General features: G+C 41.0%; 1 protein-coding gene across 2 annotated transcripts in view; it reads left to right on the top strand.

Moving 5' to 3' along the window:
* The window catches only part of CILK1 (ciliogenesis associated kinase 1), a 40,007-nt gene extending 28,104 nt beyond the window's left edge, over window positions 1–11,903 (top strand). For both annotated transcript variants that reach the window (XM_003828946.6, XM_063605315.1), the window contains 5 exons: window positions 966–1,156; window positions 1,276–1,424; window positions 3,637–3,765; window positions 6,771–6,893; window positions 7,905–11,903. In XM_003828946.6, coding sequence (XP_003828994.1) covers window positions 966–1,156; window positions 1,276–1,424; window positions 3,637–3,765; window positions 6,771–6,893; window positions 7,905–8,059 — 747 coding nt within the window. In that variant the 3' untranslated portion in view covers window positions 8,060–11,903. The remainder of the gene's footprint in view (window positions 1–965; window positions 1,157–1,275; window positions 1,425–3,636; window positions 3,766–6,770; window positions 6,894–7,904) is intronic.
* The last annotated feature ends 2,267 nt before the right edge of the window (window positions 11,904–14,170 follow it).

Raw genomic sequence — 14,170 nt, 5'->3', positions numbered from 1 at the left:
TGTTATTAATCCCTATGGATTCAGTTTCCTCATTTATCAAAGGAAGATTATAGTGCATGTCTTACCTACCAGACAGGGTTGTTCATGAGGATCAAAGGCCATGATGTTTTTAAGATGTTTTGAAAAGCATAAAGTGCTGTGTTAATATTTGTAGATTGTTATCCACATTACTGCTGTTATTCAATACGTTAATGCTGGGCTATTAACTGAGCCCAGATCTTTCTGCTCCTCTTTGGCTGCTTTTCAAAAGAAAACAATGAGTGTTAGATTTAGTAAAATAATAACCTGACAAGGGGTTCTATTTTTTATTAGCTTTGCAGTGCTGTCTGAAGAGGCCAACTGTCTATCCTTTATGAAAAAGTGGCACTTTCTGTGTCAGTTAGTATTTGCTGACTGCTGGCTCCCAACCACCACAATGTGAGATGCAAGGGTGGTATCTCTGGCCTAGTCACTTTATTGCAGCACACAATTTCGAAGTGGTATGTGTATGGAAATGTCCTGTTGTAGCTAATTCTTTATAGCTAAGAGATAGTAACTATATGTACTGAGAAGGCAAAAAAAAGCATTATTTGCATTGATTTCTGTAAAAGGACAGGCTAACTGACATCTTAGCCTTAATTTCTTACATCCATATTTATAACAGAGATCATATTAACTCATCTAGGATGAGACTGAGTATGAATTTAGCCATCTTCCTGGTGTGTAAGAAGTATCTTAAAAATTTTTTTTATCCTTATTTTATACAACTTTAACATCATCAATGGATGGCAGCTGATACAATCCGTGAAGGATGAGTGAGACAGAAAGATTGGGAATGTGTTTTCTACAGTTGCGCCTTCAGATAAGCAATGTTATGCCCCAGGATCCTCCTTTGCATAGCAGAGAAAGTTCAGATGGAGATTACTCATGGATGAGTTCTGTTAATGCCAAGTATTGCTTTCCCCCCACCCCATTTGTTTACACAGAAAATCACAGCTGGCCTGGAGCACAAAAATGGTGAGATAAAGCCAAAGAGTAGGAGAAGGTGGGGTCTTATTTCCAGGTCAACAAAGGATTCAGATGATTGGGCTGACTTGGATGACTTGGATTTCAGTCCATCCCTCAGCAGGATTGACCTGAAAAACAAGAAAAGACAGAGTGATGACACTCTCTGCAGGCAAGTGTGCTGCTCACATTTGTAAACAGACTGAATCTGGAATTCATGAGATTATGGGTACATATCCGAGAATACATACTGTCTCTCGTGCTGACCCAAGCCATGCTCTCTTCATTCAGGTTTGAGAGTGTTTTGGACCTGAAGCCCTCTGAGCCTGTGGGCACAGGAAACAGTGCCCCCACCCAGACGTCATATCAGCGGCGAGACACGCCCACCCTGAGATCTGCAGCCAAGCAGCACTATTTGAAGCACTCTCGATACTTGCCTGGTAATATAAATGACTTGGCTTTACTTTGATTATTAATAAGAAACCCTGTCCTTGGAATCACATATTCACAAAGGTTCTGTTTTAGAAGGCAGATACTAGGGGGCTTCCCTTCAGAACTGAGGGGAACATCATAGAAATATTTGCTGAAGCCCAAGCCTCACTTTTTTTTTTTTTTTTTTTTTTGAGTTGGAGTCTCTCTCTGTCACCCAGGCTGGAGTGCAATGGCGCCATCTTGGCTCACTGTAGCCTCCACCTCCTGGGTTCAAGCGATTCTCCTGACTCAGCCTTCTGAGTAGCTGGGACTACAGGTGCCCACCACCATGCCTGGCTAATTTTTGTATTTTTTAGTAGAGACAGGGTTTCACCATATTGGCCAGGCTGGTCTTGAACTCCTGATCTCAAATGATCCACCCGCCTCGGCCTCCCAAAGTGCTGGAATTACAGGCATGAGCCACCGTGCCTGGGCCCAGGCCTCACATTTTTATCTTTTATAGTCACCCAAGATAAGAAATATGGTATAGGAAACTGGGTCCAGCCTCCAGGGAGGGAGGAACTGGCAAAAGCTGGGCGGCATGTCTGAGGCCCCTCTACCAGACCAGGTTTAGGGGAAATGGCCAATAGGGAAACCAGGGTAGGAGCTTAGTCACACTGTCCTGGCAGTACTATGGGGGTTAAATGTCAATGCTATAGTTTGGTTGGTATCCAAGCCTCTCTCCTGATTTTCTATATTCCAAACTTACAGCATTAGTGAATCATTCATTCAGTACATATGTATCAAGCATCTACTGCATGCCAAGCACTGCGAATATTATTGTGAACAAAACAGCCAGGCAGGGCCACTGGGTCACACAACCCTGGGGAATTCCTTCACACTGTAGTCTACACAGTGGCTTTATACAGCAGCTTTATACAGCAGCTTTGCAAACAACATCTCACCCTCACACAGCTTATCTGCTAGTGGTGGGAGAGAGACTTTAACAAATAGACAAATAGTAATCACAGATTGTAAAAGAATGGTCAGGTAAGGCCTCTCTGAATAAGCAACTTGACTGGGCCCCAAAGAATGAGAAGGAACCAAATGTGCAGAGAGCTGAGGGCAGAGCACACCAGGGAGAGAGGAAACAGCAAGTGCAAAGGTCTAGAGGCAGGAGAGAGCTTGTCCTGTGAGAGGAATGGCAGAAGCCAGTGTGGCCAGAGCATAGTGAGAAAGGAGGTGAGTAATGTGTAGTATGAGGCATTTTTGGGGCCTTGTAAGAAATTTGGATTTTGCTTCATGAGCGATGAGAAGTCCCTGAAGGGTTTTAACTGAAGGAGTGATGTGGTTGTATCAACACCTGTGTGCTGAGTAGGGGAGGGGCCAGCAAGCTGTAGCTGTCATCCAGGTGAGGGAGATGGCGGCACAGGCTGAGCTGGAGTCAGAAGGGAGGAATGGGGTGAGAATGGCAGGCCCTCTTGATGCATGAAATTCCTCACCCTCTGGTTTGGAATGTGGCTTCTAAATATTGCTAGACTTCATCAGGATTGACATTTTGTTCTTAGAAGATTGGCCTGACAGGCCCCAGGATGATCTGGAAGAAGAGAGATCCAGATGACAGGTATAGAGTGATCCAGTATGAGTGGCCAAGCCTCGAATTACAGTGACCACAGGCAAAAAGGAGCAGGGAGTGAATCAGAGAGCTATTTTCTTTCTTTTTGGTTGTAGGGGAAGAAGGAGAAGGATAAAGGGGGAATTTAAACTTTCAGTTCTGAAAAAAAGCTGCAGTGCCTGTGGGAATGGGAGTAATGGTCCAGGTCGGGTGAGAAGATGGAACTCTGGGGACAAGACAGAGAGAGGAGAGCAGAGGGCTGCAGAGTTGGAGGCCATGGGTGGGGGATGGAGAAGAAACTGAAAAGGTGACTGAAAGGAAGTAGTCTGTGAAGGGGAAGAACAGCATGTCCAGCAGCAGTGAAGCCCAGGATGGCACCAGAGGGCCAAGAGGTGGGACAGATCCATTGGATCTTAGAAGCATAAGAGGCCTCTCTCGGGCCACCAACCAGTGAGATATCTTTCCTCGGACATCTGTCAGATGACATCATCACAGTCAGTTTTTGCTTTGATTATTGCATCATAGAGAGTTTTTGACAAATTGAGTTCTGCATTAATTTTATCTTTGTAGTCTAGTGTAAGATTCATTGTGTATTTTGCATTTTAAAATCATTTCTTCTCTATCAGGGATCAGTATAAGAAATGGCATACTCTCGAATCCAGGCAAGGAATTTATTCCACCTAATCCATGGTCTAGTTCTGGCTTGTCTGGAAAATCTTCAGGGACAATGTCAGTAATCAGCAAAGTAAATTCAGGTGAGTAATGATCATTAACCCCTAAATGGCAAAAAGCAAATTCCCTGGATGCAGGAAGGTGGGCACAAGGAGTCATGGGACGGGCTTTGGAAGCACAGGGGCCTTTGTCGTCTGAAAGCTCAGGCCTCTTTTCCAGCCCTATCCTCCTCTCTTTCTCGGCAGCAGTCCCTTGGGACTCAGCCAGCTCCCATGGGAGTCTGCCTTCCAGGGTAGCTGGGCAGTAGAGCATAGTCATCCCTGGCTCAAGGGAAAAACAAAAATACCTTTACAGACTCTTACTAGGCCTGATGGCTAAAGCCCTGGCTGCAGCAGGCACCCTCCTCCTGAGGTGGAAGTCACCCTTGGCTGTGTCTGCCTTGTTCCAGCCTGTCCCCTCCTTCTGATGACCCAGCTGCAGGCCCAGAGTATCAAGATCCCTTCTAGTTGGAAGGTGGACAGTTTGGAAGACCCTCCCCACTTTTTTTGTTAAATGGATGAATGAATTTACTGAGTCCCAAGGCTGACAAACCCTGTTCACAGTAGAGACGTTTCCTGCGTCATTTTTCCCTGATGCAGGCAGCCCCTGCCATGTGCTGCTTCCCCTCTGCACTGCCAAGTGCACTGCCTTCATCCATTAGGTGTTTGTTTAATTTAAGGAAAACAAAAAAGAAAGAGATAATATAGCAACACCTGTGTAGCCATCACCCAGCTTAAGAAGTCAAACTTTGGCCAGGTGTGGTGGCTCATGCCTGTAATCCCAGCACTTTGGGAGGCTGAGGCTGAGGCAGGTGAATCACTTGAGGTCAGGAGTTTGAGACCAGCCTGGCCAACATGGTAAAACCCTGTCTCTACCTAAAATATAAAAATTAGCCAGGCATGGTGGCAGCAGGCCTGTAATCCCAGCTACTCAGGAGGCTGAGGCAGGATATCACTTGAACCTGGGAGGCGGAGGTTGCAGTGAGCCACGATTGCGCCACTGCACTCCAACCTGGGTGATAGAGTGAGATTCTGTCTCAAAAAAAAAAAAAAGTTGAACTTGGCAAATACACATGAAGCCCAGTGTCTGTGCCTTTCCCGCCTCCCTGCTTCCCCTTACCTCCCCCCATGCCAGCCTGATCGAGTGTTTATTTAGGTTTGTATAAACTTCATAGTGTGGTTTTGCAGGTTTTAAAATTTATGTGAAGATAATCTTGGATCACTGCTTCATGCATTTTAATAAATATATGTGTAGCAATTATAGAGATATATATCATATTATATATTATATAACATATACAATATATATCTATACAACACCATAACTTATTATTTATATGGACCATAATTTATGTATGCCTTCTCTTCTTGATAAATACATAAGTTGATTGCAATTTTTGCTATTAGAAAGAGTGCTGAGATGATTATTGTACCCCTATTGTTATGCACATGTGTGAGGATTCCTCTGGGTACGAGAACTAGGAGTCAACATTTTATTTTATTTTATTTTATTTATTTATTTTTATTTATTTATTTATTTTAAGACGAAGTCTTGCTCTGTTGCCCAGGCTGGAGTGCAGTGGCATGATCTCGGCTCACTGCAACCTCTGCCTCCCTGGTTCAAGCAATTCGCCTGCCTCAGCCTCCCAAGTAGCTAGGATTACAGGCATGTGCCACCACACCCAGCTAATTTTTTTTTTTTTTTTTTTTTTGTATTTTTAGTAGAAACAGGGTTTCACCATGTTGGCCAGGCTGGTCTCGAACTCCTGACCTCAGGTGATCCACCCGCCTGGGTCTCCCATTGTGCTGGGATTACAAGTGTGAGCCACCATGCCCAGCCAGAGTCAACATTTTAGGTTAAAGGGTGTGCTCATCTTCAACTTCACAGATATTGCCAAACTACTTGCTCTCCAGCGGGATATGGGAGTTGCTCTGCATCCTTGATGCCACTTGGTACTGTCAAGACTAAAATTTGTGCTAATCTGATGAGTGAGAAATGGTATCCTATTGTGGTTTAAACTTGCATGTCCTATTTACTAATGAGGTTCATCATCTTTTCTTGTGTTTATTGACTATAAGTTTTTTCTCTTTTGTGACTTACCTGTTCAAATTCTCTTCCCATTTTTCTTCATGTTTCTTCATTCACCAAAGTGCAAAATACACCCCAGCTGACCAACGCAACTCCTCACGCAGGCATTCTAGACTGTGTTTCCACTCTGCCTTAAACAATTGCTGAAAAGGCTCTGTGTTGTGAAAACAGAGCAACTCTACTACTTACTGACTTTTCTTAATGGTTAGAATTTCCATTTCTATAACGGGCAATAGTAACAGTCTTCATTATTCCATGTGTACCTTTAAGCCTAAATAATAAGAATTATATTCATTCACCCATCCAAAATTAATTGATTACCTGCTATATGCAAGGCATTCTGTTATCCTCCCCAGAATACCAAGACGAGTAGCATACAGTCCCTGCCCTTAAAGCACTCCCAAGTGGAAATGACATAAAAAGTTAAGGTATTTCACATTTTTAAAAATGGTTAATTTTTCTGATGTGGATAAGAGTATTTAGTGTGTAATTACTTGTCACAGCTAAATAATTTAATATAACCTGTGTGTTGATCAATAAGAAAATGGTTAAATGGATTATGGTTTAGCCATACTCTAGAATTTATATGTACTCACATGGAAGGATAACTATTCTATATTATGGAGTGAAAAAAGCAAATTTTAGAACAGTCTAAATCTACTTTTACAAAAGAAAATAAAGAACAAATGTCACATTTCCCTTTTTTAAAAAAATTTCACAACCAACCCACCCTCTATTTGGTTGCCCCTCACAGGAGCAGCACTGTCTTTGGCCCCCGCAGTCTTTCTGACAGGGTAGTATGGTGGGATGCTTGGCTCTGAACTCATTTTTATCATGATTTGCTCTTTTCCCTAAAAGTAAAAACTTAGTTTGTTATTGCTCTGCAGTGCTGTCATTTAACCTTGTTGGTGTCCTGGGTACATGTCTTTGTAGTAATGAGCTTTTTGCTTTTGCAAATCAGTTGGTTCCAGCTCTACAAGTTCTAGTGGACTGACTGGAAACTATGTCCCTTCCTTTCTGAAAAAAGAAATCGGTTCTGCTATGCAGAGGGTACACCTAGCACCTATTCCAGACCCTTCCCCTGGTGAGTTGTATTTTAAATTATTCATGAATTTACTCAACAAATGGTTACTCAACAACTGCTTTGTGCCAGGCTTGTTTTAGGCCTGGGATCCACCAATAAATGAAACTTGCACTCTACAGACAATAAGTAAGCTAAATAAGTGCTATATAACATATAGTAAGTCAGATGCTTACTGACTTAGTGCTAAGGAGAAAAATACAGCAGACAGGAGGTAGGGATTGTGGGGGTTGGAGTGTGGGGTACAGGTTACAATTTTAGATAGAGTAGCTAAAGAAGAGCTCACTGCAAAGGAGTTGTTGAGTAGAGACCTGGAGGAGGTGATTGAGCAAGCATACAGTATGAGTGAGGCTTTTCCAGACAGGAGATTGTTCTGTGCTTGAGCTTTCAGGCAGAACTGGCCCGGCAAATTCAAGGAGCAGCAAGGAGGCCAGAGTGTGGGAGTGACAGGAGTGAGAGGGGGAGTAGCAAGATGAGGTCAGGGGTGATACGATGCCTGTAAGCACATTGTCATGGATTCTGAGTGACGTGGAGTCCCTGGAGGGCTTTGAGTCCATAAGTGAGGTGATCTGACAGCCATCTCCACAGGCTCCCTCAAGCTGCTGTTGTCATGAGACTGAAGTAGGGGCAAGGTAGGAAGCAGGGAATCCAATTAGGAGGATGTTGAAATTATCCAGGTAAGAAATGATGCTAGCTTGGGCCAGCGTGGTAGTAGTTCAGTTGGTAAAAAGTTGCCAGGTTCTGTAAATATTTGGAAGGTAGAACTAATAGGATATCCTGACAAATTATATGTGGGATATGAAAAAAAGAGGGGTCAAGAATGATGCCATTATTTTTGGCCTGACAACTTTAAAACGATGTCGTTAACTGCAGTAGAGAAGATTATAAGTAGGAGACAAGATGCTCCTCTTGAACTCCTTATTTTCTCATGTTTTTGTCACCAAAATGCATTTATTTGTACTTTGCTTACATTGGCCCCATATCAGTCATGCCGGCCTTTTTCTTTCATTGCAGGTTATTCCTCCCTGAAGGCCATGAGACCTCATCCTGGGCGACCATTCTTCCACACCCAGCCTAGAAGCACTCCTGGGTTGATACCACGGCCTCCAGCCGCCCAGCCAGTGCATGGCCGGACAGACTGGGCTTCCAAGTACGCATCTCGGCGATGACTGTCTGCCTTGGTGATGAATCTCTTCCTAGGGAGAAGCAGGATACTTTCCCTCAGCTGACTGGTGTTCTACCTGCAAGATGTGCAGAGGGCATAAAAGCAAATCAACACTTTATAGTTATTCTTCTGAACTAAGACATGTCAATATTCTTTTTTAAAGTTTTTTTTTTTAAATATTGATTTGAATGCAGTAGGTTTTTTTGTATAAAATTATTTTATTCTAAAACTGGGTCCCATTATTTTCTTAAACAACAGCATTTTGTATATATGGATTATGTTTTAGCATTTTATACAGTCAACTTTGTAATGAACTTTTTAAAAATTAATTGATTTTCCTTTGGGGTTCCAGATAATATTTTCTACAGATTTTGAAAAATGTAATAATATTAATGCAGTATTGCAACAGGGGTGCAATTTAAGGCTATGTGATAGAGGGTTATTTACTCAGTGTGTGCAGATATTTATGAAGTGGTGAAATTTCAAGTGTGGCTCACTAGGTACTTCAGGCCTTCTTGGACTGTTGTTAGAAAAGTGATCCTCTGCTTTTCTTAATAGGTCATTGGTATGATTTTTGGATACCACTCTGCTGTTCTAAAAGGACTATTATATAATTCACTTTGTTTTACTTTTGTTCCCCAGATGAAAGAACTCTAAGTAAATACATTTTAAAAAATTTTTCTGACACCCTTTAATGTGGTTGCAGATCTCAGATGAAACCAAGCTTAATTATACTATGCCATTATATTCTAATTTATTCCATTTTTGAAATCAAGTTGTATGTGTACCAATAAAAGAGATTTCTGCTTCAAAAGGCTCTCAACATGAAGGTTAACACAGTCAATCAAACTTACATTCCTGCCAAGATGCATGGCCAAAAAACTAAGTATCAAAGCAGCAGAAGGTTTTTGATTATAGTAACTGAGATGGAATTTTGTGCCTAGCTCAGTTCTCCAGATCTGGCTAGGAGCAGTCAATGACTAATGTTCTGTCCTAGCCAAATTCTCAGGACAATTTGGGGAGCAGAAAGAGTTATGGCAGAGGTTCCACTCATCTACAAAGTCACAGTCACATGCCACATTTGATCTCCTAACCCTGGTGTAGTTTCTTTCAAGAGTGAGAACTTTATTTGTTGGGCAGAGGCTGTTCCATTGAGAGGAATGTTTACAGCAGTTTCAAAAATGACAAAGTCAGTTTGGAGACAGAAAAAGACAAAAGGTCCAGTCTCATCCATCTCTATATGGTACATTTGCCTCAGTTATGGTTGCCTTAAAGGCAAGAGGGAAGGTCACCATCAGTGAACGCAATGCAATCTCAACAGTGTATTGATTCATATTCTCCTAGGGCTCAAACTACTCTCTATTGGTTCCAGGATAATGACAAATTGAACCATATGTAAGTAATCTTTTATTTTTTATTTTTTTTTGAGACAGAGTCTCACTCTGTCACCCAGGCTGGAGTGCAGTGGCGCGATCTTGGCTCTCTGCAACCTCTGCCTCCCAGGTTCAAGCCTCCTGAGTAACTGGGACTACAGGCGCCCGCCACCACGCCCAGCTAATTTTTGTATTTTTATTAGAGACGGGGTTTCACCGTGTTAGCCAGGACGGCCTCGATCTCCTGACCTTGTGATCCACCCTCCTCCACCTCCCAAAGTACTGGGATTACAGGCATGAGCCACCGCACCCAGCCAAGTGATCATTTTTATAGGTTAAAATGATAGGTGAAATGAATATAGACACTTTCATATGGTTCAACCTAATGACTTGGTAAATTATTGCCTTGGTGTATTAATAATATGTTGCATTCTGAACAAATTACCATGGCTTCCAAAGGGCCCTAACCTAAAATCGGAGAGTAATTTATGCTTTGGAGAATCTGACTCAAATATATACTTGACCAAGCACCATGATCCCTAGGGGCATGAGAAAAGCACATAATGGATGTGGATGTGATAGGTGGTCTTTTCCTGTTAACAAGCTGGCAGCAAAGCTTCAGAAAATATATATGCAAGCACAACTTGAAGCTGAATTCATTTCTGTATTATATTCTCAACTCGTTATCTAAAGCATCAGAACATGTGTTTTCAGAGATGAGTCCTTTACTATAAGGTTAATATTTATTTTCATTTTCTGTATTATATATGAAAAGTAAATTAATGTGAAAGCTGGCCCAGCTTGCTGGAAAGCAGGTTTTAAATTGTAAATATTCCTTAGAGGAGCAAATGGATTGTTTAATACCATAGTCTCAGTAATCTAGCTTATATAAGGTCATTACATTTTTTAACTGAAAAACCTAGTTACCTGATTATTGCACATTATAAAATTGTTTTTCTAATACTTTATAGGGCCCAACTTCAGAAAATACTTCGCTTTTTTCTTTTTATGCTTTCGTTTGTTTATCAGCAAGCAACTTCCCTGGGGAAGCCAAACACATATTCATAAAAAAAATCAAGTAGCTGATGTGCAGTTGAGAAAACTAAAGGACTGAAAAAACAAATTTTAACTAGCAAATGCTGTGAATTACTCTTCCTCCCCTTCTCTGAAATGGGTAAAGGACAAATTGTGTAAAAAAACCTATGCACTATAGAAGGGAATAGTAACCATTTCTTTTGTCTCTCTGTTTCTGTTCTGACTGAGAACCTGCAGCCATTTCTTGTTACATGAAAACAAAATGCTACTTGTTACCTCTATTTTTTGTTACTATAGAATTATGAAATGTAATGTAAGACACCAACAGAAATGATATACCTGTAACTGTACCTATCAGGACTATACCTCATTTACAGTCAGAAAGCTTACTGGGATGTCAGGAAATGATACAGGGTTGGTTCTGATTTCGTGCCGAAATGAGACAGAAATTCAGTGACGAAGGTGCGTTGTAGGGGTATTGATGTGCCCCAGATAGTGCCAGCAGAGCAGGGAAAACTGCATTTGCATAAAAACTACTCTTGACATGATTGTTCATTTTACAAAAAAATTCCATTAATTACCAAGCCCTCACCCAGCTCATGTGTGATAGGATTTATGTAGGAAGAAACTTGATTTTCAAATAATTTTTTAAATGTATCTCTTGCCTAAAGGACTATATACATCTAATAAAGTAACACTGTGTCATCTTCTGGAGTTATCAAAAATTGTATACAATCAAGACAACACAAAATAAGAATTATTTTATTTTTGAGTGCAAATACAGGTACTGTTGGAGTTGATGGGCACCATGCTTTCTCATGAAGTAGCATTTCCCTACCATCAAGCCATTGTTTTGTGCCATTCAGGAGAGGAAAAAAAGGAATTTATGCTGTACATTTCAGTTCAGTGTATGACCAAAAGCAATATGTTTATAAGAAGGTGTTTGACATACTAATTATTTTATATCATTTAAACCATACTGTAGCAACATAATATATGGAGCTAATTTTTAGAATTATTTTTACGATTTCCAACCAAATGTACTGTACTGTTATATAATTTATTGTGAGGACCTTCTCATGGAAGCCATTAGGAAAACAAACTAGAGGTAAATATCACATTAATCTGCATTATCAGTTTCTCATAGACACTGTGCTAATGTGAATTTTAAATGACCTGCATCAAGTCTTCTGATCTCAGATAACTCAGTACAGATAGCAATTAGTCAGCTGATTTGATTACAATGGAGTAACCGACAATATATTTATTTATAAAGCACATATTCATAATAACGAGAAGAATTCAGAAAACCACTTAAGCAAGACCCTTCTGAAATAAAAAATGTTGCTTTTTAAATAGTTTGTCCTAAGGTGTTTAAACATGTCAACCTTATGTAAGGAAAAATTTCCTGGTCCAAATAAAGTTGAAGTTTAAGAAAAATTGATTTGAGTGTTCTGTTTTTGTTTTCATGTTCTTCCATTAGTATTTTCTAATTTTTGTCCTTTGTTAGTTCATTTGGAACTTCGATGTTTTCTAACTTCTCCTGAATGCTTAGTATCTGTCGTGCTACTGCTATGAAATTAGATGCATGCACTTAGAGCAGCAGAATGAAGAGTTATCCTGCAATGTGGAGGTTTTTTTAAAGTTCAGCTTTTAGAAAGTTAGGCGTCTGGGAGTGGTGGCTCATACCTGTAATCCCAGCACTTTGGGAGGTGGAGGCGTGAGGATCCCTGGAACCTAGGAGTTTGAGACCAGCCTGGGCAACATGGCAAGACCTGTCTCTACCAAAATTACAAAATTTAGCCAGATGTGGTGGTGTGCACCTGTGGTCCCAGTTACTTGGGGGGCTGAGGCAGGGGAATCACTTGAGCCCAGGAGACAGAGGTTATAGTGAGCCCAGACCACCCCCCTCCACCCCAGCCTGGGCAACAGAGTGAGGCCCTGTCTCAAAAAAAAAAAAAAAAAAAAAAGCAAAAGCAGGTGGAAACAGTTTCTTGTTCCTGATTTCATCATTTTAACCTGCCTTGTATGTCTTTTAGCTTTTCACAGCACATTCTCATATACAATATAAACCTTCAAAAGAAGTTCATAACTTCATGAACTACATAAAGAATGTCACAGGAAATTCATTTTCTAAACATTCTTTGACTCCTTGACAGGATTTTCTAGGAACATGATCTACCAATCAAACTTGCATTGGTGAATCCCTAAGTGTGCCTCTTGCCATCAGAACAGTGACTTTACTGTGTAGTCATGGGCATTTGTCTTTTTGGCATCACGTTGGGCCCATGTTGCCCCTTCGGAAACCCTGAAGAAGCCATTTCAAGCTCTCAACCATCTTTCCTGATAAGAAAACCCACTTGTTAGAATAGGGTCTTACACCAATCGCTTATAGCTAAGGCTGAATTTAAGTCAAATGTTTCCCTCTTCTGGGAGTATACAAAGCTCTTAAACTGAGATTTGAAGCTCTTGACTTTTGTGCAAGCAATTTTACCTACTACTGAGCAGATGAGTGAAGGGTTGAGGCTAAGAAGACTTCTCAGGGCCTCTGAAAATGTATCAGGTAGGTAGGTGGGTAGGTAGGTAGGTAGAATAGATAGATAAAATGAGTAAGACTGTCTCAGGATGAGGGCAACTCTAAGGGTCTTCAAGAACAAGTAGGTTGATGATGTCAGGGGCTTCAAAGGAATAAAATGCCTTTGGGGTACCTGTCATAGAGTGCCAGAACTATTATAACAGGATTTTTCATTTCTCCCCAAGCCTGTGTAATAGCACTTATGCTGCTACCTTAGTTACACTTTCAGGTGAACAAGGCTGAGTGTTACCCGAAAAAGGTGTCTTGATCCAGATCCTAAAAGAGGGTTCTTGGATCTCGCACAGGAAGGAATGTAAGGCGAGTCACACAGTGCCATGAGAAGTAACAGTTTATTGAAAGCTACTCAGTTACAGAGTAGAGCATTCTCAGAAAGCAAGAGGAGGAATGCCTCTTCTTTGTTTTTATTCGATAGGGGTCTTATCTATGTAAAAGGTAAGCTAAGCAATGTCTACGTGCAAGTGGGCTAACAGAATGAAAAAAATTAGTACTTTGTTAATTTAAAGAAAGGTATCCTTGGCATTTTCATGCGTAAGTACGTGAAAGCATGACTATAATTACCTTAAAGGTGTTTAGCATTATGCAATATTGGAACATCTGGACATTCTACTGTCATAGGAATTTGTCCTTCCAGGTATTATTAAGCTATTTCCTCAGCTGTAGACATCTTAAGATGGAGCTGATTTTTTTGTTTTTTAATCTACTTTAAGTTCCAGAATACAAGCTCACAACGTGTAGTTTGTTACATAAGTGTGCCATGGCGGTTTGCTGCACCTATTAACCCATCATCTAGGTTTTAAGCCTGGTATGTATTAGATATTTGTCCTAATGCTCCCCCTCCCCTCACCCCCCCACCCCCTGACTGGCCCTGGTGTGTGTTGTTCCCCTCCCTGTGTCTATGTGTTCTCATTGTAAGATGGAGTTGATTTTAAAATGCTGTCACCCTGGCTCTCCTACACTCCTGTTTCCCTAACTCTAGGATGATGTTGCCTCTATTTTATAAGATTGGACATCTGAAACTGCCATTTTTGAAGGTTAAAAACAGTAAGATATTAGCAATTTGGTATAATTCAACCAGTTGGAACTAAGCAAATGGAGACAAGTGCTTGGCTTA

This window comes from Pan paniscus, chromosome 5 (genome assembly GCF_029289425.2).
Source record: "Pan paniscus chromosome 5, NHGRI_mPanPan1-v2.0_pri, whole genome shotgun sequence".
Classification (NCBI taxonomy): Eukaryota; Metazoa; Chordata; class Mammalia; order Primates; family Hominidae; genus Pan; species Pan paniscus.
This window is presented reverse-complemented; position numbering and strand designations above follow the sequence as displayed.